The 22,528-nt window shown below is 35.9% G+C and overlaps 3 protein-coding genes across 15 annotated transcripts; 1 reads left to right on the top strand and 2 right to left on the bottom strand.

The window, feature by feature from the left end:
- On the bottom strand, nucleotides 3,001–7,770 carry LOC109712092 (omega-amidase, chloroplastic-like). Of its 7 annotated transcripts, none has more exons than XM_020235518.1 (11): nucleotides 7,663–7,769; nucleotides 7,510–7,576; nucleotides 7,296–7,412; nucleotides 5,594–5,861; nucleotides 5,100–5,165; nucleotides 4,610–4,687; nucleotides 4,035–4,113; nucleotides 3,795–3,810; nucleotides 3,581–3,667; nucleotides 3,395–3,477; nucleotides 3,001–3,324 (listed from the first exon to the last, which is right to left on the bottom strand). In XM_020235518.1, the coding sequence occupies exons 2-11, from the start codon at nucleotides 7,528–7,530 to the stop codon at nucleotides 3,249–3,251; spliced, it is 891 nt and encodes a 296-aa protein (XP_020091107.1). In that variant the 5' UTR covers nucleotides 7,531–7,576; nucleotides 7,663–7,769; the 3' UTR covers nucleotides 3,001–3,248. The 7 variants fall into 7 exon arrangements, 6 of the variants coding, with proteins under 6 accessions (XP_020091107.1, XP_020091111.1, XP_020091112.1 ...); XM_020235522.1 differs by having other exon boundaries at nucleotides 4,035–4,089; XM_020235523.1 differs by having other exon boundaries at nucleotides 4,035–4,089; nucleotides 4,610–4,684.
- On the bottom strand, nucleotides 9,435–12,639 carry LOC109712044 (replication protein A 70 kDa DNA-binding subunit A). 3 transcript variants are annotated; one of them, XM_020235468.1, is made up of 3 exons: nucleotides 12,154–12,263; nucleotides 11,934–12,001; nucleotides 9,435–11,488 (listed from the first exon to the last, which is right to left on the bottom strand). In XM_020235468.1, exons 2-3 carry the CDS (start codon nucleotides 11,984–11,986, stop codon nucleotides 9,835–9,837), a joined length of 1,707 nt encoding a protein of 568 aa, XP_020091057.1. In that variant the 5' UTR covers nucleotides 11,987–12,001; nucleotides 12,154–12,263; the 3' UTR covers nucleotides 9,435–9,834. The 3 variants fall into 3 exon arrangements, with proteins under 3 accessions (XP_020091057.1, XP_020091056.1, XP_020091058.1); XM_020235467.1 differs by lacking the exon at nucleotides 11,934–12,001 and having other exon boundaries at nucleotides 12,154–12,639; XM_020235469.1 differs by lacking the exon at nucleotides 11,934–12,001 and having other exon boundaries at nucleotides 12,158–12,242.
- Nucleotides 15,698–20,574, top strand: LOC109711758 (protein FAR1-RELATED SEQUENCE 6-like). 5 transcript variants are annotated; one of them, XM_020234967.1, is made up of 5 exons: nucleotides 15,698–15,889; nucleotides 16,666–18,764; nucleotides 18,848–18,916; nucleotides 19,743–19,827; nucleotides 19,943–20,574. In XM_020234967.1, the coding sequence occupies exons 1-4, from the start codon at nucleotides 15,742–15,744 to the stop codon at nucleotides 19,785–19,787; spliced, it is 2,361 nt and encodes a 786-aa protein (XP_020090556.1). In that variant the 5' UTR covers nucleotides 15,698–15,741; the 3' UTR covers nucleotides 19,788–19,827; nucleotides 19,943–20,574. The 5 variants fall into 5 exon arrangements, with proteins under 5 accessions (XP_020090556.1, XP_020090557.1, XP_020090558.1 ...); XM_020234968.1 differs by having other exon boundaries at nucleotides 19,933–20,574; XM_020234969.1 differs by having other exon boundaries at nucleotides 16,699–18,764; nucleotides 19,743–20,574.

The following is a 22,528-nucleotide window of genomic DNA, read 5'->3' as shown; positions in this document are numbered from 1 at the left end:
TGTAATTTTAAGTTTGAATTTGAATAAATCAAAATTTAGTTTCATATTTTGAATTATCCACTCAACTTAAAAGTTTAATTTTTTTAAAAAAAAATAGATTTAAAATTTTGATATTATTTTAAAATTTTGATGTAAATTTTTAATATTTAATTTTTAATTTGAATTTAAATTAATATATTATAAAGATAATGTTAGTATATGAATTTGATTATATTTTTTATATCTACCTGAACCAAACACCGACGATGGGAATGATTTATTCCGATTCTGATTCAGGTGTTGAACCAAACAGAATTAGGTATTGAGTCATTCCGATTCTGATTCCAGCTTATTTTGATTCCGATTCCGATTCCGACTCCGACTTCGAGCCAAACACGCCCTATATATATATGTGTGTGTGTGCGCGCGCGCGCGCGCGCATGCGCGTGCGCGCGCGTGCTGGAATACTATTAATATTATTTGTTCCTTTTTACTACTAATTTTATAACGCTTGGATGAAAAATTATAAGTTTGAAATGATAGTGGTCCCTAGGGTTTAATATTGGTCTCCCTGCTATAGTTTAGTGGATTGTTAGTAGAATAGCATAATCTAATGAGTAGAATTGATGAAGAGATAGATCTAATGGTAGAAAACTTGATAACATAAAGTGTTTGGTACTATTAATAGATTCCAGCCCGACTCTCTCTATATATAGAAAGAGAGTCCAGCTATTATACCACGATAGTACTAAGCACTTAGTGCTATTGAGTTTTCTACCGTTAAATTTACCCCTTTGACCATTTCCATCCGTCAAATCACACTATTCAATCAATCACCCACTCAACTTTAGGAGACCACTATCATCCTAAGCGGAGACTATTATTATCCTAACCACACATCCCTTCATCCAAGGGCCAAAATCTAACAGCACCAAGCGCTTGATACTATTAATAGTATAGTAGCCTAATTCTCTAAGATATATATATATATATATATATATAGAGAGAGAGAGAGAGAGAGAGAGAGAGAGAGAGAGTCGGAGAGGAGACGAGTAGTCGTACTTATACTTCTTTATGATATAGAGCCTCTTGTACTCATAAGTTTTCATCGTAGATCTACCCTTTAATCATTTCACCGTTAGATTATACTATTCACCAAACACCCATTCAACCCTAGAAGCACTATCAACCTAACCGGTAACCACTTCATCGTCTAACCGTATAATTTTTTTCATTCTGAACGGCTGAAAAATTTATGGTAAAAGGCCTCTATTATCATTATAGTATAGTAGCCCCTATAGCCTATATATATATATAAAACCTATACACACCTCCCAATACTATTAATAGTTTAAATGCTCTTTTTTGCTATCAAGTTTTTAACCATATAAGAAATTGTTAGGGTCAGGATGATATTAGTCGGTTTACAGTGAGTGGCTCCTTAGGGTGAAATGTCCCACTGCGGTTATATATTTATCCAATGTTTAGAATAATGAAAGAGTTTATCCAAAGGCTAAAAAACTGGTATTAATAATTGAAGGGGTTTTTGCTACTAAATAGGTAGCCATCCAACTATTATATATATATATATTACTATATATATTAGATCCGGCTATGGTCCCTTGTAAAATTCACCAAGCACTTGGTTGCTTGAAATTTTTACCGTTAGATCGACGCCTTAATATTTTTTATCCGTTAGATATTACATTCAAACAACGACCCACTCAACCTAGGGGCGCCCCACATATCTAACGCACATCCCTTAATCCAAGGGCAAAACTTACAAACTAATACTTGATAACTTTTTAAGCAGGGGAGCCTAAATTTTATATAGTATATATATATATTATATATATATATATATAGTAATATATATAGCTTGATGTATAATATTATCAGTACGTAATATTAACTCTGTTGCCTATGTAGATCTTGTTTTCGACGATTAAGAGGCCCTCAACGACGATCGACATATTGAATATGATCTATACCATTGAAATATCTAAGAATTCAATCTTTCATTTTTTTCTCAGACATTATTTAATTCTAATTATCAGTAGTTGCCAAAAAATTATAAATCTTAAAAGTAATATGAAGGTTTGCTCGTTTAATCCTGTAGAACAAAATCTAATCAATTTAAATTCTGATTAAAATTTATAAACTACTTAAAAGTAAGCAATCTTTTTTTATTTGATATACAAGAATTCTATTTAATTATTTTTGAAGGAGTCTTATTTTAGGCCGTTCCATTATATATATCCATTTGCCACAAAAGAACTTATCAAAATTACATATAAAATTAATTTGTAAATATTTCAAGTGATATTAATTATTTTAATAATTGATCATTAATTAGGTACTCCACTCGTAAAAAAAAAAAAAAAAAAAAAAAAGTGGCAGTAATAAAGCCAATTTATACTTCTCTCTCTATTATAATATAAATAATAGGAGAGGTGCTGTGCTATCAGGAGCACGGAGGCCTTCTGGTCCGAGGTTTTCGATGATGGAGTTTTCCGTAATCGAGCAATCGGCTCCGTTAAACTTGATTTAACATATTTGAAGTCTTCTAGAAAATAATTTTTGCCGATTTTCATATCATTTACCTAAGCAATCGAAGAGGATCAAAATCACTAATTAAACGATGAAAATAAAAAATCTTATAATAAAATGAGTGATATAACCACTAAAAATTTTCGCATCAAAATATTGATTTTGTGTAGATAAGTTAAAAAATTTTATCAAAATTTCATTGATTGAATACTTCGACACCATTAAAACTTTGAAAACGACAGATATCAACCATTAAAAATTATTAGTTTTGAATCATTCGATCACTAGAAAATGATATCAACAAAATTGCAAAAATAATTTTTAGAACTTAAATGCCGCTAAATAAGTTAACGAGAGCCGATAGTCGATTTCGAAATCTCCATCATCGAAAACAGCTTATGAGCCGGAGACCTCCGTGCTCTTGAAAGCACAGCAGCCCTGCTATAAATATATAGTAAGGACAAATAGTTATTGGGGTAAATTGTACTTTTGTCCTCAAACGTTGGGAATGTGATATTTTTATCCTCAATTAAATTATACAGCCTAATTTAATTAACAGAATACAAATATTTCGCTAATCTGATAGTGACGCAGCATTTTCGTAATCGTCACATCACAACCTACAGTACTATTGCATCCAACATAGTTTCGAATACTTGTTTTTTTTTAGAAAATTACACCAAAACAGCTCCCATCCAACATAGTTTCGCTAATCATCATCAGGCAATTTGTCCTAGAACATCAACCGTTTTGTATATAACTCCACGCCTTTGCTCCGCCAAAGATAGGTTCTCCCTGTAGAATTCATATATTCAATTACGAAGAACATAGGCTTTAATTCTGATACCAGTTGAGATACCGATACCTTCGACTATGAATCATAGAATAGTCGATCTCGCCGGCGACGGTTGCCTCATCATGCCCTGTTGTTGCGATCATATCGCCAAACTTCACAACAGCAAATTTCATTCATCACCTCAAAGATCAATAAATTTTATAAATAAGAAGGTATTGTACAAAACAGATTTATTAGCTTATGTAGCGAAATTACTGGTCCAACTAGACTAGAATGACCCCATATCATGTAGTCCGACTCGGCATTAGGGTTTCGTGCAGGTGAGCAGGTTGCAACAAACAACTGCATGTGAAATAAGATCAGTAAACTAAAGGTACCAAGAAAAAGAAAGAAGCTTGAATGAATAATAAATCAGGGGAAAAAAGACCCACAAAGCGAGAGAAAAAGGAAATTGATAGGTTCGCACTACCTGATTATCAACAGCCCTGTATTCGAATGTTGCAGAAGAGAGTTATAGTTAGTGATTTCCAGAAGAGTCAGGGACGAAAAAAAAGATCTATCATGCACTAGAATTAACACAACAGCCTCATCAAATTTTATACGCTTAAAGAAAATGTCAACTTTAATCTAGCTAAGAGCAGGTTAAGTGGTGATAACACTGCAAAACAATGAATATGCATGCTAGAAAGGAACTGATCTATCCCACAACCTCGATCTCTGCATTAATTCCCAGAGAAGCTCTCCAGTGCTCATGTTGAATGCTCCTGGATAACAAATTAAATGAGCACCTGGTGTTCCAAGCAACAAACGCAACCATTAATTGATGCGCATTTATATAGCAGCTGCAATTTAGTAATAGTCAAAAAGATATTTAAAAATAATAAAAGTTTTTTTATCAGAAAGAAGAAAGGGGATTTTCTTTAGATAGATACTCATAATTTAAACGGAAACTGAAGTTTGTACCCAAAAAAAAGAATAGGTCCAATTAACAGTACATGATCTCACTGAAAATCTGAAATAGACTGGATTTTACTAATTCTAGAGCAAACTATGTTTAAAGATAATTACTAGAACTTATTGCTACAAATATATGATCCTAAATTTGTCCATCCATAATTGCATTCATAAGACTTTAACAAGAAAATATAGTACTGTTTGAATAAAGAACTTGACCATCCATCAATCATCATAATCTGGACCTCTTACATGTTGACTTCGACAAACTAGACCCAAATTTTATATGCCGAAAACAAATCCATATCATCTATGGAAAAGAATCAATACCTCTTGATCTATATAACATTGCTAGCTCTGGAAAGCGGATATCATGGCATATGCCTATTCCAATGCTTCCAACATCTGCTGTGAATTCATCGCATCAATCAAGCTTACTAAAATGGCAAAGTAGAAATCAAGAACAGTCATAGTGTACATAGGTGGATGCCAATAAGAAAACATCTAGAGTAATCCATCAATAGTTTTGCAATGTAACTAACAAACAACAGACAGAATTGTGGTTTTATTATACAAAATGATTACGTTTGAAGACCGCTAAATATCTGCCCAATTATCTTGCCTCAAGATTTGCTTTTTATTCCGTGCCTCAAGATTTGTTTTACACATTTAAAGACCACCAGAAGAGAGCAGCAGTTCAGAATATCTAGCTCACGAGAAATTCTTGTTCAAGTTCTGGTCATGATAAGTGTTCTGGCACAAGGCCAAACATAAGACAAACAAACTAGCAGAACAGAAAGTAGAAACTTTTAATCGACACCTGTGTCCACAATTGTAGGTGTATCTCCGGCCGTAAGAGTGTCAGATTCTCTAAATGTAGTATCTCCTGGGATGTCAATATCAAAGAGATGCAACTGTAATCACAAAAAAGTTACTTACTAGAGAATCATAAAAGGTATATAAACATCGATCAATCAAATATAAATAAAAAAAGTAAAGTGAATGTCAATTCTGTATGGTAGAAATATTTACATATAAATCTCCACAAAATTAGCAATTTACATGTATATCCCAGTGAAACCTGAACTTTTGTATATGACTTCCAAAAAAAAATAGCTTTTTTTACATACATGCCCTGATACTCACAGAGGTCTCCAATTAAATTGGAGTAACTCTCACATAAAAGCAAATTCCTCTCATGAATTTGCTTAACTCCCAACTTAAAAAGACTATTTTTGTTAAAACTGCTCCTTTGAAGCATGCATACAAAAAATTTGTGACACAAATGATTTTGCAGGGATATATGTAAAATACCTGTTTTTTTTATCTCACTGTCAGAAGGAAAGAAATAGTAGATTCTTACTTTCCTATGCTTAGCTTTTACTTGTCCATCTGGTCCAAGCACACAACAAGTGTTAAACAATTGGCCATTGGCCTTTTCTGGTATTGATCCACCTATTATTGTGATTTCATGACATGCAGCAACCTCAGATAGCATTGAGATAGACGGCGAGTCTTGAGCATCAATATCCTCCGCATATTTTGATAAGTTCTGAAGTGATAAAGGACAATTCCACATTTCCTGCACCGATAATACCAAATTAGCATTAGTTTGATACTTGTGAGTGACAACTAAGGGTGATCGAGTAGGTTTGAGTGAATTCCATCCAAGTAATCTTGGAGCCACAGTTCACTGAGCTGGAGCTGGACTCCTCGTCAGCATTTACCATACAGGTAAAAGAGAATAAACCAAAAAAAAAAAAAAGATTTGGTTGGGAATCAGTTTCAAGGGATATTGCAGAAATCAAGGCAGAAGATCATCATCATCTTCCAAGAAATTTTCCATCATATACAGGCCAGCATTAGTTAACCCAATTTTGTGACCAAATAATAACCAACAACCAACATTTCCCAAATAGATATAATGCCAAATTCATTACATGAGAAAAGCCAAGAAAAGAAGAGCTGAACCTAAAAAAATACAAGAAGTAATGGCGAAGTACTTTTCATAGCAAAGAGAGACTCCAAAATTCTCCCAGACAAGTAAACCATCACTGAAGGGGAAAAATAATAAAATGAACTATCTCTAGTTAGCCAATTCAAAGGTTACGGCCAAACCATTGATATTCCAACAGCAAGGCACTTGGGCATTTGGTCTCTCTTTGTGTGTGTTTTAGGGTAATGGGTTCAAGTTCCAGGTGGGTGGGGGAACTCTAGGTAGAATTGTACAGGGGCCAAGCCCCCAATTCTTGGAAAGAAAAGAAAAATGAAACAACCAACAAAGCAGCAGTGATCTCAAAAAGAGAATTCTGAACCACTTTGCTAACAGAGACGAAGGTCAAACCTTCTAGAGACGATATAATCTCTAAACCATATCTTACAAATAGAATCCTAATAAGGCCTTTTCTCCATTATTTGTATGTTGCCTTACATCTTTCCACTATTTTAGCATTCCCTAATCAGAAGTGGGGAAAGAGGATAATGTTATTTTCTATCAAGAATTGCTGTAACCTATCCCACTTTTTGAAACATCAATGCTAAACAGTTGAGTTGATCCTATAAGCATCTTAATTAGACCACACAAGTTATGCTTGCGCAAAGCAAGAACTACATTTCGACATATATTGTAGACACACTATCAAATAGCACAAAATAGAAACTCCAACCTGAATAATAATGCATTACTACTAGTAACACGAGCAAGCGTCGGCTTATGATATTCATCAATTTTAACTCATTTGAACACAATTGCCTATTTCTTTCATATTATGGCATGTTAATTAGATCTTTTCATACCAAAGAGCCAACACACGGCAATTTACTTATCGAGACAGTTTCAAATACCTTCTAAACTAATCATCGACAACGACTGCATCTGCAGTTAATCTCCCAGAGCTTGTCTAACTAATTGTCAATCTCTCTCTTCAGAGGCCAAGAACACTGGTTTGCAAACATATTTTAGGAGTGTTGATGCCTAAAATTGCTAAAACAATCGCAAGATATACGCGATTCTCACCGGCAAAACAATGAGCTTTGAGCCCTTCAATGCCGCATCTTCAATCAGCTCCCGGGCGCGGGCGATGTTCCTCTCCTTGTCGGAGGTGACCAGCAATTGGCAAAGAGCAATCTTGAACTGAAATTTAAACCCAAAATGCTATTATTTTCCACAAACTATCACACATTCAGAAACAATTCTTACAAAATTTACGAAAAAATGCAAAAAAAGGGACCTTTTGGATGTGAGAAGCCATTGTGAAAGGCGATCTACAAAAGAGAAACCTACAAAAAAGCAAAATGCTGCAAAAATGAAATAAGATAATATTTCTCTACGTGGTTTTGCGATTATTACTACGAGTTTGTGCTAAGAAAGAGAAATCGCTCACCGACGAAAGAGAGGAAATGGGGCAAAAAGAATCGCAAAACGTAGAAACCCTAAATTCTCGCCTCGTAGATCGGGCGACGGAGATTTCAGGGGAGTGTAGTAGTGAGCAAGGGAGCAGCGGAGGAGACTAAAGTCGGTGACGAGATGATTACATTGCCGACTTCTTCACAAGCCACAGTTAACAACGGTGACGAGTCGCATCAATTACCGACTATAGCCTATATTGCCGACTTCAGTCTTTGGCGAAATTCGTTTTTAGGTAATTTATTAAGTCGGTAGAGAAACGGCCAGTTTTGCCGACTTTAACTTAGATTTTTTTTGGTATGGTTTGTTTGCTTATTTTTTGTCTTTTTATTTGTTTTCGGCCTCCAGATGTAATGGCAGCTTTTCTTATCCATCGTCTGTTTAGCCTAAAACTTCAATAATATTTTGTTATTTCATCTATTTAGAATATTATCTTTATATATTGTTGATATATTGACACATATGATATAGAATTTTCTAATTAATTCATATATTTTAACACAAAAATATTCCACAAGATGACATTATGATATATTAAAGCATTTACCTTTGAAAAAGCTCTCGTTCTTATATACTCTCAACTGTTTTCTAGCATCTACGTTTTCCATCTAGGATCTCTTTTTTCAGCATCCTACTAGCTTCTCATTGTTTCTCATGGCCACATGTTCTAAACCACTATTGCATCTTGGATCATATTAGTTACTCCAAAGATTAAGCCAAACAGGGATGAAACTTTATTAACTTTTTGATTGAAATTACTTAAGATATTTCTGCTATACCTAAAAAGCAGAAGCTACAATTAAACTACCGCATTTTGATCCAAAATCTCATTTCAACATTTTGTCACAACAAGAAACTTAAGTTTCATGTTTACCAAACATTTTCCCTTTTCGAACTGGCCAGTTAGATTATATCTATCAGATAATAATGAAGTTAAGCAAGGTGAATCTTGTCCAAACAGATTGCTTATAACAAAATGGCAGATTTTCTTTTCCCCCTCTATTTCTCGAGTTTTAGCTCTTCATAAATTCAAGCCACAAATAGCAAAAGCATAACTGACTCAATATGTATGTTCAGTGCATCATGTAGTCCAGAAAACAGGGATGAAAGAAAGCAAGAGGCCTTCTGTCTAGTCTCAGAAACTTGTCTGTACAACCTCTCATTACCTAGCTATTCAACATGCCAGGCGCATTCTCTACAGCCCCGTCCGTGCACAGAAAAATTCTACATACAAATTTGTCCTGCTATCCGTCAACAGCAAGATGCATCCCATAGCAGACGGGCTGTAAGATTACTTTGTGCACAAGATTTTCTTATTGAATTCACCATGCCTTGCTAGTAATAAAAGAACCTGCACAAACCTGCAATCACAATGTGTCGATGATCCCTGCTTGCTTATGCTCTGCTGCAAGCTCCATCTGCAGATTTCTTATCAATGGATCTGTCTCTAATCTTTATTCATGAACACATCTTCCTTCCATAAGGACCCAGCTGCCGACGTGGCGTTTATTATTGGTGATGCTTCTGCATCTTAGCCCTTCTTTTTTCCCTTCTAACACCTTTAACTTTGCTGATATTGGGTAACCTGAACAGTGCTTTCATCCAGATTGCACCATGATGGAAAGAAGCATCCCAACTATTCCAATGTAAAACCACCACCCCACGCACATTTGGAATGTTGAAGGGGACCATTTTCAATGGTTTGAATAGCAGAAACTCCAACACAGACATAGCACAGACAAGGGCACATCCCAAAAACTCTAGGAATGAAAAGAATTCATTTCAATGGTTTGGTTTTTACAGACTAAAGGCTTGATTAAATGTCTAATGGAGAGTATTGTTGTATGAGAGGATTACAAGAAGAGCACCTTATCTTCAGGAGAAACAAAAAACAAAAAACAAAAAAAAACAGAAGAAAAGAACCCCAAAGGCGAAGCAGTTTTGAATGTGGAAGATACTGAAAGGACCTTCAACACCTAACTGACGAGTGCAGACAGCACTCTTGCCACAATAACTGCAGATCTTACTTGTTTAATGTTATTTAAAAAAAGAAAAAAATCAATTGGGTCAGTATGAAAATCAACTCTTTAGGTGTAAGTGTTCCTTGAGATGATGAATCAGCTGTGCAGCCTCTTCCAATGCGAGGTTCTTACACAGAGTGCCGTCCAATCAAGTCCAGTAGATATCGACTTTCCATCGAAGGATTCACTTTCTCTGCTTTAACTGCTGTAATCTTTACCTTCTGCTCATCTCCATACAGTTCCTCCTTAATTTTCAGCCTGAATAGGTACTGCTCAAATAGACTACGCCGCATGATTTCTGGAAACCTAATATCATCATTCTCTTCGTACTTGAGCTTGTATAACTCCTTTGCCGAGCAACCCAGAATATCCTCTCCTGACTCCTGGAAAGCTGTCACCCAGGTAAGCCCTGTGTGATCTTGAACCTGTACCTGGAGAAGATACCTATAATCGCACTCTTCAAACTCTTTATCGCATCTATCACAGCACCAGTTCCCACCAGCAACTTTCGTCACCTTCTTATTGCATTGCCTATCACCAATCATCAATGGACAAGCAGTGTAACAAAAGTTGTCCGCCTTAATGAACGAGACGGTCGCTTTCACTGTGACCCAGTCGGGCCTTTCTCCCCTGCCAAGGCCCTCGTCCTTTATCTGTGATATGGTTTTCCGGATCAAATTCTGAGAAAACGCAGGCATAACATCCTTTGATATAGATTGCGAAGCAGCATTCTTTCCCCCTCCATCAAACCACACTTTTAATCTATCAGCTTCTGGAAGATTAGGATTCATAAAAAGTTGTGTGGAAGAGATTGTGCCCACTGATTTACCACTGAAATCATTCACCTTTCCCGCCTTAACAGCTAACACGGGGAAGAATCCAGAATCAAGTGCTTCTTGGAGCTGGCTACCTTCTTTGTTGCAAAATTCACCCCACAAAGTTAACTCAACACTTTTACCGGACTCATCCTTCAAATTCATAATCCTTCTCTGAGTTTCCATGCCATTTTTCCTCAGTATAGTGACTGAAGGGTTCACGGATGTAACAATCCCGATGATATCCAGAATAGAGTTGTTCTCTGCATTCTCGATTTCACTGATTGGCCTGAAATTAAACTGCTGGGTCGGTATAGAGTCATTCTCATCTGGACATGGCTCCACAGTCGAGGCTGCCTCCAAAAATATCTCCCACTCATTGTTAAGATGGTTGAAGTTCTTCTTTGCTGGCTTCAAACTGCCCTTTGACATCACATAAACCTTTCCTACCTCTACGACCTCGTAGAAACGATCTACGACAGAATTAAAGCAGGTCACTCGTATCTCTCCTCCATCTGAATCGAGGAGATCAAAGGAGAACACTTTCCCATCTCCCTTGGCATTATTATAACGGCGGATATCTCCTTTGGCAGTTACTCTAGCTTTGATGGCCCATCGCCCCTGATAAGGATTTAGAGCGGCTATTGGTATTATACGAGCCGGTGCCTCATTCTTCATGATTGCGCCACGGTTTTTGTACATTGGAGGAGGCTTGTAAGAAGGTTGAATTGTTGGTGGAAAGCTTGGGGCACCATTAGCAGGATTAGCAGATGACTTAGAAACAAGTCGTGCTACTGAATTTGAATCCGAGCCAGCTGAACCATTAAGTGTCTCCCTTGTAAAGCTGCCTGAATTGTTAGTAGATGAAACATTCTGAGAGACTGGTTCAGCTTCAGGAGGGAGGCTTGGATTACCAATAATCTCACACTCAGGAATTATTACTTCCATGTTCAGAATAATAATAATCCTGTACCATTAGAAAAAGGGAAATGGTCATCACCAAATGAACCACATACCCCCCAAAAAAATGTATCAAAATGATTTAGCTGCTGCATCTATTTTCTTGATAAATCAGCTACACATGGGAAAAATTGACCTTTACACCAAAAGAGTACTAACTATATTTCAGATATTTCTCACAAAAATTTACCTTCTGCGTGTAACTAACCTATAAATCAGTTTTCTACTTCCCTTCAAACTTCGAATTCGCGACTGATAGTAAATATTTCATCTCTTATTAGCAAACGTATAGTTTCCCGTCCAGCTAATTAAATAATCTGTGACTGAGAAATTCGTTTTGCTATGTAAAAATAATAATAACAATAATAATAATAATTCATGCTACTCAACCTCATTTTAGAGAACGCCATAAGTTCATTTTTTGTTAAAAAAAAAGAAGAAAAATCTCGAACCTCCCTCTCCGACTCAGTTTCTGCCTATTCTTCACCAACAATTCTCGGTTCATTTACGTTTCCCGAGACTACCCATCCAAACCCCAAATTAAGGAGCATCCGCCGATCAATTACAACAACAGAAACCGGAAAAAATTGAACCATAATGCAAATTTAAACGAAAGATTACTCATTAAAAACACGGATCAAGCAAAATCGCAGATAAATTAGGGCAACGAACCTACGATTCTGTACGGTGCTACATATGTACTCGAGGAGCTGGACGACGGATCCCCGTCGCAGCCGCCGCGCTTTGACTAGCGCGTTGAGCTGCGTCGCCAAGAGCGCCTGGTGCGCCGCGGAGCCGTCCGAGACCAGCGCCCGGAACCGCTCCTGGGCTGCGCCGGGGACCTGCTTCAGCTCCACCACCTGCACCACCGGCTTCAGGTTCAGATCGCCGCCGCTCACGGCGGCGATCGCGTTCGCCGTGAGCCTCGCCGCCGCCGGCGCCATGGACGAGCCCTAGAGACAAGGGCGAAGACCAACTGGGGAGGACGGAGCTCGTGAAACCCTAAAAAAGGGGGAAACCGGCGATCACCGTGAGCCTCGCCGACGATATGGACTAGCCCTAGAGACGAGATCGGAGACGAATTGGGGATGGAGTACGTGAAACCCTAGAAAATGGTGAGGGTGGGAGAGAGAGAGGGGGGGTCTTGGAAATTGGAAGGGAATGGATCGGATTTGAACAACGCGATCCCGACAGGGGTTTTTATAGGTTTTCGTACTGAAGGGACGGCGATATGGCTACCGTTGGAATCTCGAGGATGGACGGCTGTGATTCCATCCTGAAATTTCGACTATGCCAAAACATAGACCAGTTATTTACTTGGGCGTGGATAAAAAAAAACCAAAAAAAAAAGGGTAACGTTCTCTTTCATTTGAATTGAAATTAAAAAAAAAAAAGCAAAAAATAATTACTCATAAAGATTTTTTTTATTTTATAAGTTGCGAGAAAGAGAGAGAAAAGTTATTTTTTCTTCAGGTCCTTTCTCATTATTCTATTTGAGGGACAAAAATTTGGTGGGTATCCTCCCCCAAACAACTTGTTTGGGGGCGGAACCGATGGGCGCCGCGTGGTGTACGACGCCCATCGCAGCCCTCGAAAACGGAAAAAAAAAAACAAAAAAAAAAATATGGGCTCCGATTTTTTTTTGAGAGAGAGAGAGAGAGAGAGAGAGAGAGAGAGAGAGAAGCCGGTGGTGGAAAGGGGTGGTCGCGATGGGCGCCCGTACACTACGCGGCGCCCATCGGCTCCGTCCCTAAACAAGTTGTTTGGGGACGGATGTCTACCAAAATTTTGTCCCTATTTAAATATTGCAAGAAATTAAAATCACTTATTATCTATTCTTTTTCTTTTTTTTTTTTACTTTCTCTTTAATTCTCCCCTTTTCACTTAATCAATAAATTTAAAACCATAGCAATTACTCTTTTATCACATTAACTTTATCAAAAGAAAAAGTTTTTGATTGATTGTTATTATTGTGTGCAAAATAAATTTTATTTAAAAAAATTTTATCCTTGAATTGTAGAAGTGTTGGTGAATATGATATAAAATTGTAATAGATTTATATATATTTCAAAATATGATAGAAACATACATTTATGAATTTGAGGTTAGAATACTATTAATAGCACTAAGTCATTAATGCTATTAAGTTTTCAGCCCTCGGATGAAATAATGTGTGGTTAGGATGATAGTGATCCCTTAGGATTGCTTAGATGGTTGGTTAAATAGTATGATCTGACAGATGGAAATGGTTAAAGGGATAAATCTAATAGTAGAAAATTTGATAGCACCAAGCGATTGGTGCTATTGATAGCATTGTAGCCGAACTCTATATTTATTCCAAAATATGATATAAATTGTTACATCAAAAAAGAACCCACAATGGCTTCCCTATGGAGCTCTTTCTCATAAACATCCAAGGCTATGTCATTTATTGTGCCACTGGCAAGTTTACCATTGACCTTGCTGGAATTTGCTGCATCACCCTTCCCTCGGCAACTGCCTCACTGCATATTCACCGAGGATCATCAGGAGGTTCACCAAAGGGCAAGATCTCCGATCTGAGGGGGGATTAGGTTAGTGTCTTGCTCCTGTGGTAGGGGATTACCCTGTCCTTAAGGTCCGCGCTACATCTGCGTGACACTTTGTGCGGTACGTCACGGAGTGGCTTAGATGTAAAGGCAAAAGCGAATGTCATTTGCCAGTATAACCAAGCACCTGGTCATTCCTCCTGCCACTTTTTCTCCACCGTTCCCCCTCCAATCTTGCTCTTGAGCCAAGGACCCTCTTCACCAATAAAATTGGCCGTGCCCTGGACCTATGTTTCTAATACAGTACTATTTCCAACTTTCTATCTAATTCTCTTTCCAACCTTCTTCTACTTTTTTTTACAAAATTTTGTTGTTGCCTTCTTGCTCTTTGGACCTCCTTTTTGTCTATAGGTGTTCGACATGCCTACGAACGCTAGTATCCGTCGCTTTTGTTCCCTATATTTATCTTCTTTTTTTTTATAATTGATTTATAATTGTGTAATAGCTGGTCACCATGTTATTACATGTTATGCCCCATAGAGATGCCTTCAGTGTTTTTGTTTGGGCCACACTGCTAAATAATATTGCATTGGTAAAGCAAAGAAAAGGACTTTTTTCTCTCTATCAATTCTATCTGGGGTTCTCGCCTCTCTACTAGCTCATTTAAATATGATTACTCTCTTATTTTTCTATTACTCCTATAATAGTAGAAGATTAAATTTAGCATCCATACTCACATAGAGTAATTTTAGAATGATAACGACTGTTGCTAACCGTTTACTAATAGAATTAAACTTAAGGAATATATTTGAAATAACTTAGAATCAGAAAGTCCGAAACTTTTTAAGGATATATAAGCAATTGTCTCTTAAAAAAATAATATGAAAAATAATTACCTGACTAAAATAAATCAGGTTTGAACAATAGATAGATGTAAAAATACCTATCAAATCAACAACTATTTAAATCAAATAATAAATTCAAAATTAATTCATAAATTTAAATCTAGAGTTAAAAATACCTATCAAATCAGCAACTATTTAAATTCGAATAACATATTCAAAAATAACTCTAAGATTTGAGTTTGATTCATAAATTTAGATCTAAATTAAATTTAAATTTTGAAATCAATTTAAATTTTAAATTTTAAATTATGGGTATACATTAAAAAAGTTTTGTATGTTATGAAACTTATAAAAAATAATTACGGCATAACTAAAATGAAAACATACTTAGAAAAAAAATTAAATTTTAAAAAATAAATCAATTGAAAAATAAAGTCATGCCACCAATAACCATGTAAATTTAAAATATAAATTGATTATGTACTTCACTTAAATTTTTATACTTTAAATTTAATTTAAATTATAAATGTGATGTCCATCCTAGTATAAATGTTTTGTATGTTATGAAACTTATAAAAAATAATTACGGCATAACTAAAATGAAAACATACTTAGAAAAAAAATTAAATTTTAAAAAATAAATCAATTGAAAAATAAAGTCATGCCACCAATAACCATGTAAATTTAAAATATAAATTCAAAATGTACTTCACTTAAATTTTTATACTTTAAATTTAATTTAAATTATAAATGTGATGTCCATCCTAGTATAAATGTATACACACACAAGATGAATTTCTTTGATTCAATATAAAAGTTAGGGGACTAAAATGAAACTCCACGGAAAGTGAAGGACCAACCTGTTCGGTGAAAAAGTTCGAGGGCTAATGGTGCAATTTTCTCGAGTTAGCCCAGCGAACGCTCTCTCCGACGAACGGTCGAAAACTCCATTTCCACCTCCTCTCTACTTTGCCCCCTCCCCAAACCCTAATTCTCCGTCCTCGTACCCAATCCAGAACAATCGCGATCTGATTCGTACGTATTAGCTTATTCCTTTTTCCCCTTTTTTCCCCTAATTTTTTGGATCAATTTTTAGGGTTTTAGTCTGTAGCTGGTGAAATCAGGATTATTATTAATTCAGAATTAGAAAGTGGTAATTTTTTTGGATTTACTCTGCTCTATTGATTTCATTTTCTGAGATTCTAGGGTTTTAAGGTGCTTTTGGTGAATTCTATGTAATGTGTTTCATCTATTTGCTATAGACGATTTGTAGGAGTAAAAAGAGTTGATGAAGCATGCTAAGGGTTATTCTGTAGAAGAAATATTTTTTTTTCAATTTTTTTTTTTTTTTTTGATTTGTTGCGGTTATGAGCATAGTGAAGTAGTTCGTGTATAATTGGCATAGTATTTGAAATTAGAATTTTATCATTGTTTCCCCCAGCATAGGTCCGTTGTTGTTGTAAACAAAGGTTTCGAGCTTCCGAGTAAAAAAAAAAAAATGGAAGCCCCATTTTATGTTTTGATAAGATACATCTAAATGCTTTGATTTTTCTAATTTATAAGTAGCTTTAATTACATAGATCAAAAAATGATGGTGAGAATCATCAATTCAAATGGTCTAATAATGACTTTGGATTGTCGATCAAAGCTTAGTTTCTGTGCATCAGTTCATTTATGTAAAGAGTTTAAGTCCGTATATTATTTCAGTTCAATCTGTTGAGTGCACTCTGAACTCGGCACTGGGCGATGCCTTGTTTTTGAGTCATTGAGAAATGTGGTGAAACAAGAGTAGCCTGATGGGTGCACTTTAGGTTCATCGATGAATTGGTCATTCGGTGCTGCAGTGACACAGGAGCCTGTCGCCGAGATTGGGCAGCAACCAGATATTAGCAGTCCTCAGATGACTGCAGAGGAGGGAGACAGTGCAACACCCAAAGTTGGAATGAAGTTCAAAAATGCGGAAGAAGCTTTCAGCTTCTATCACGACTACGCCATCAGCACGGGATTTGGCGTGAAGTGCCAATACTCAAAGTACGATAAGGAAGGAAGATGTAGGTGTATCGTGATTTCCTGTAACAGGGATGGTATAGTCAAATATAAAACCGAATCCCACTCCTCGGAACTAACAAAGAAAACCAATTGCATGGCCAAGATTCATTTGGGATACCGTGATGATGGATTTCTCCATGTTAAGCAGCTTATAGTTGAGCACAACCACCCTCTTTTCCCAGGTAAAGTCAGGGATTTCCGCACGAAAAGGAGGAAAAAAAGGTATCTTTATGATAACGACAAAGCTGAGATGCCTGCGAGAAATTCGTGGGTCGGCAAGAGAGGACGTGAGGAGAAAAGGTGCAAACTGATAAATGATAAAGGAGATGGCGAGGTTGTACATCGTTTCTTTGTTCGTATGCAAGCCAAGGATTCCTACTTCTTTCACTTGATGGATTGGGATGATGAAGGTGTTTTGAGGAATGTATTTTGGGCAGATGGAAGGTCTAGGATGGCATATCAATATTTTGGCGATGTTATTCTGATCGATACTACCTGTCTGATAGATAAGTATGATGTGCCTCTCGTCTCTTTTGTAGGAGTTAACCACCATGGCCAGCATGTGCTGCTTGGTTGTTGTTTGCTCTCAGATGAAACGGCCGATGGATACATTTGGCTGTTTAAAACTTGGCTGGCTTGCATGTTTGGGCGGCCTCCAACCGCCATTATCACTGACCAATGTAAAGCAATGCAAGAAGCGGTTGAGAAGGTGTTTCCCAAAGCTCGTCACCGTCATTGCCTATGGCATATAATGAAGAGGGTGAGTGAAAATCTTCAAGGAATATCCGAAGCTGAAGAAATCAAGATTTCACTAAAGAAAATAATCTGTGAATCACTGAGAGCTGCTGAATTTGAAGAAGAATGGAAAAAAATGGTAGAAAAATATGGGCTTGAAAATAATGAATGGCTCAAGTCATTGTTCGATGAACGACATTGTTGGGCAACAGTCTTTGTGAAAGAGAAATTTTGGGCAGGAATGTCGGTAACCCTAGTCAGTGAGAGCATGAAATCCTTCTTTGCGGAGTATGTGCATAACAAGTTCACTGTCAGGCAATTTCTCCGCAAGTATGAGACTATTGTGCAAAAGATGCATAAAAAGGAAGTTCAAGCAGATATCGAGTCACTACACAAAACCCCACAATTGATAACACAACTTTACATGGAGGAGCAGCTTGGTAAAGTCTACACAACTGATATGTTTAAAGTGTTTCAGGCAGAGGTAAGGGCCTTGATATATTGTATCTCCTCGGTGGTTGAGGTTAATGGTCCAATACGCACCTTTCATGTAAAAGAACGTGTTAGGGCGAAGGGTTCTAAATCAATGAAGTCAAAGATTTATGAGGTTACTTTTGACGAAAATGAGCTTGAATTGAGGTGCATTTGTTGCTTGTTTGAGTATAGAGGTGTTCTTTGTAGGCATGCATTATCTGTTATTTGTTTTGAAAATATAGTCGAGATTCCTTCAAAGTATGTTCTCGAAAGATGGAGGAAAGACTACAAGCGTATGCTTGCTCTATCTTGCTTTCCTGATGACGTCATGGTCGACGGGCAGTTAGAACGTCATGAAAGCTTCTATCGGTGTTGCCTCAAGCTTTCTGAAATAGGGCTAATGTCGGATGAAAAATATGAATTTGGAATAAAGGTAGTAAATGAGGCTATGCAGAAACTTCTTGCAGAGGATAGCTCGTTTGAAACTGTGCAACATAAGAACCTTTCCTGTAATGTTGCTCAGACTAGCAGTTTGGTTACCTTTACGTTGAACAATGATGCCTATACAGGAAATGGAGATGATAGAACGGCTAACTTTGCACATGTGGGACAAGCAGTAAACCATTCTCATTATGAATTTTTTCAGGAAAGGGTAGGGAACAACTGGTCTGTTCTGACTTCTGTTGTTATTAGTTTGTTTGATCGAGTTTTCACTTTGCAAATTTCATGTTGTAGGCTCAGACAGTCCAACAGTTAGCTGGCTTTAGGTCGGAGACGGAATGGAGATTGCAACAATTTTTTCAGGTATTAATTATTTTCATTGACATCTGGTGAGCTTTTCCCATGTTGGTTCCATCTAAACTTCTTCTTGACTTATCCCTGCTTTTCTTTTGCTTTTTGGGTAAAAGTATGGATAGTCCCTACCGTATCCAGATTTTGCAATTTAGGGGCTGTTTGGCTTCTCGGAAAAGTATGGAGAAGTTTTCTGAGGAAAAAAATTTCCATGGAAAATTCCTCCAGTTTTCTTCTCATTTGGTTTCCAAGGAAAACTAGCTTTTTTGGAAGAAAGAAAATCCATATTTCATGGAAAACTGGTGTTTTTGTTTTTCAGATTCCTTTTTTTTTTTGGAAAATGAAAACACAAGTTTTCCGTAAAATATGGTAAAATTTTTTTCATGGAAGATAGTCTTTCTTGGAACCAAACGAACGGAAAAGTAGAGATGTGTTTTCCATGAAAAATATTTTTCTCAGATAACATTTTTCCATACTTTTCCAAGGTACCAAACAACCCCTTGGTCATGCTCTCCCTGAACCTTACACGCTTTAGTCCCTGAAATTTCTGATAAATTACAATCCTATCCCTGACTGCCTGTCAAAAAAAAAAAAAAAAAAAAAAAATCTAATTTTCCACCCATAAAATCACCATTTTTCCCCTCTTGTAAAGTGACTTGTTCCAGTACTTAAAACATGGTATACAAGAAGGGTAGTAGAAATGCATTTTATAGGGGAAAAGATGGCACGTTTGACATGTATGTTTTGCAGTAAGGTGTGGATATGAGAACATTTTACCCTTTTTTTGTCTGAGCTGGGGTATATATACGTAATGTGGATTATTTGCTTCATCATGTAGGAAGCACAAACACCAGAGACAACTCCTGCCCCGAGGCCTTGGTAAAAGAAGGAACATCTATCAGCCGAAGCACTTCCATTCACTGGTGGTGATTTGGATTTGTCCGCAATTCTCATTGCTTCCGAATTTAAATTATAGTTAGTGCGTCATCATGTTGTGATAAATTGAAGAATTACAGGCTGCTTAAAAGTTTACTGCAGGGTGGCCGCAAATTTCAGCATGAGAAGATAACTACCCTTCGTATGGATTCAGTGATGGCCATTTCTGTTAATTAGTCGGACAGTTGCCTCTTCAGTTTTACCACGACTTATAATGTATTTTGTCAGAGTTCGAGCAAACCGTTGCCGAGGCTCATCTGTTAATGCTGTATGTTGTAGGTTCAAAAATAGTCGATCTCGAAGGTAAAATTTGTTCTTGTTGCCATTCCAAAGTGTGAGAAACATCCTAGTCTAACAATCCATATACAGCTTTATCTCTCCAGGGTTCGCTGTTGCTTCCAGAATGCAATAGCTAACCACGCTTTGCAAATCATTTAAAATTGATGCATATAAGCAGGTGTAGGTCGTAACTTTGTCGCACAAATTCCTCACATTTTGTGGATTCTTCTTCTAGTCGGTGGAGGTGCTGACAATGTTATTTTCGGTGTCATCAGTTGTTAATACATACAACACTGCAACTTATCTGTACACTTATTTTCATCAGATTTTTTGTTTTGTTTTGTTTTGTTTTGTTTTGTTCTGTTCTGTACAACTGTAAATTTGAAGAGAGTAGGCTGTAAATATCAAGATGTGCAATGCAACATTTGAGAAAGCCTGTTGATGGATGATGGTAATTTTGGAGCCTGATTTTACTATATTTTCAAGTCACAGCTTCAGCTCACCTTCGAGGTAATCATTCTGTTGGGTTATCACTTGAAGCAGTGAAGTAAAGATGTTTTTGTTGCCAAGGTAATGCTTTAGGGCTTTATTTGTTTTACCCAGGTGAAGTTCAGATTAAAAAATTAAATTAGGGTTTGTTTTACCGAAGGTGAAGTTCAGATTAAAATGTTATTTTTATATAGCGGTAAAAAGTGAAGTTTTTTCGGCTTTACTATTTATTTAGTAGCAAGTTAATAGTATAAAAGTTGAAGTTCACCGCTTCTTATATTTGTTTCTATTGAATTTTCACACTGATGATAAAATTTTCTCATATGTAGCACTCTACTCGTATAACATTATTGCCTCTTATATAACTTGATAAATAATAAGTTATAATATGGTAAATAAAAAAAAAATATAGTTGTATCCATATATAATTTTTTAAAAAAATTGAAACAACTAAATTAATTTTTGTGTACATAAATTATAATAATGTGATAATAGAACGTTTTTAAGAAAGAGATACTGATATTAAACTAATTAATCTTCGTCGCACTTCAAATGTACAAGCTAACTTAACTAATCAATTGCCAAACTTAAAAAAAAAAAAAATCAGTACAACAATCAAATATATTTAGATGACAAAGGTGCTTATTCTATTCCAAAAGTAAGTTTCTCTTTGTAAAATTTTATTATTTTTTTCTCTCATTTTTCTTTCTCCTAATTGACTTCAGCTATGTTGTTTTGAAGAACTTGAGTTTTGCGTGTAATTATATTTTGGTGAACTAACGAGAGCTAGCCGTTTACGACCGAAAATTACTTCACACCTCTCTACTTTCGGCCAAACAAACTCGCTCTTAAACCTTTTAAAGAGTACGTGCATAATGTCTTATATAGAATATTAATGTATTGACAAATTTATGTGGCCTGTAATGTGCGCTTATAGACTAATTATTATTATTATTATTATTATTATTATTTACAACATAAGTGCCAATATATTAGTAACATATAAAATAATACAATGAGAATCATCATTGATCTTTTTTAATGCTACTCTTGCCCTGCAAAATTTTCAATCCCCCTGAAATTAAATTATTATATATTATTAGATATTTTTAAATTTATTTTTAAATATAGAATGTTAATTTTGATATATTTAATATATTTTTAATTTAGTATATTAGTTAAGTAATATTGATTGCTATACTTTGTAGTAATTTGATATGTTCGGCTTAATAATTTGACAATGAATAAAAAAAATAAATTTAACATTTTGATAAAATATTTAAACTAATTTAAATTGAAATTAATTAAAATTTTAAATAAATATTAATTTAATATATTTTTTAAAAATCTGCGGGATCCCTGCAGGGACGGACGGAATTTTTTTTTTTTTTTTTCCATTGGTGGGAATTCGGATCCTGAAAACCTTTATTTTGATGAATTGTTTTTTCCAACAAACGAAGATCCGGTATATATTTCCAACAAACGAAGATCCCTATCAATTCTGTCTTTTAGATCATACTACTACAAACCTGCTCAATTCTAGGGGAATATTATTAAAGCGCGTTTAGTTCGCGCTATATAACATTACAGGTTATTTCAACATAACCAAATATGAGATTTTTGAATCAGTTATACAATTGATACTGCATTCCTACATGTGATTTAATGTAGTAATAAATGCTATTCCTCCATTATTAAAAATATTCTAACTCCACTATATAAATTTACATATATAGCGATGAACAAGAAAAACATTTTGTTACAAACAAAGAAGACGTAACGAAATTATCCACATGCAAGATCATACTTTCTCCACTAAAAATTTCATATCAGAGTTTTGATTCTAAAAAGTCGCATGGTAATGTTTTCTTTATTTGCCCAACAGAAGTGCATCGATGTCTATATATATAGTCCGGCTAC

This window comes from Ananas comosus, linkage group 6, assembly GCF_001540865.1.
Source record: "Ananas comosus cultivar F153 linkage group 6, ASM154086v1, whole genome shotgun sequence".
NCBI lineage: Eukaryota > Viridiplantae > Streptophyta > Magnoliopsida > Poales > Bromeliaceae > Ananas > Ananas comosus.
The sequence above is the reverse complement of the archived record's forward strand: the minus strand, read 5'-3'. Positions and strand labels throughout refer to the sequence as shown.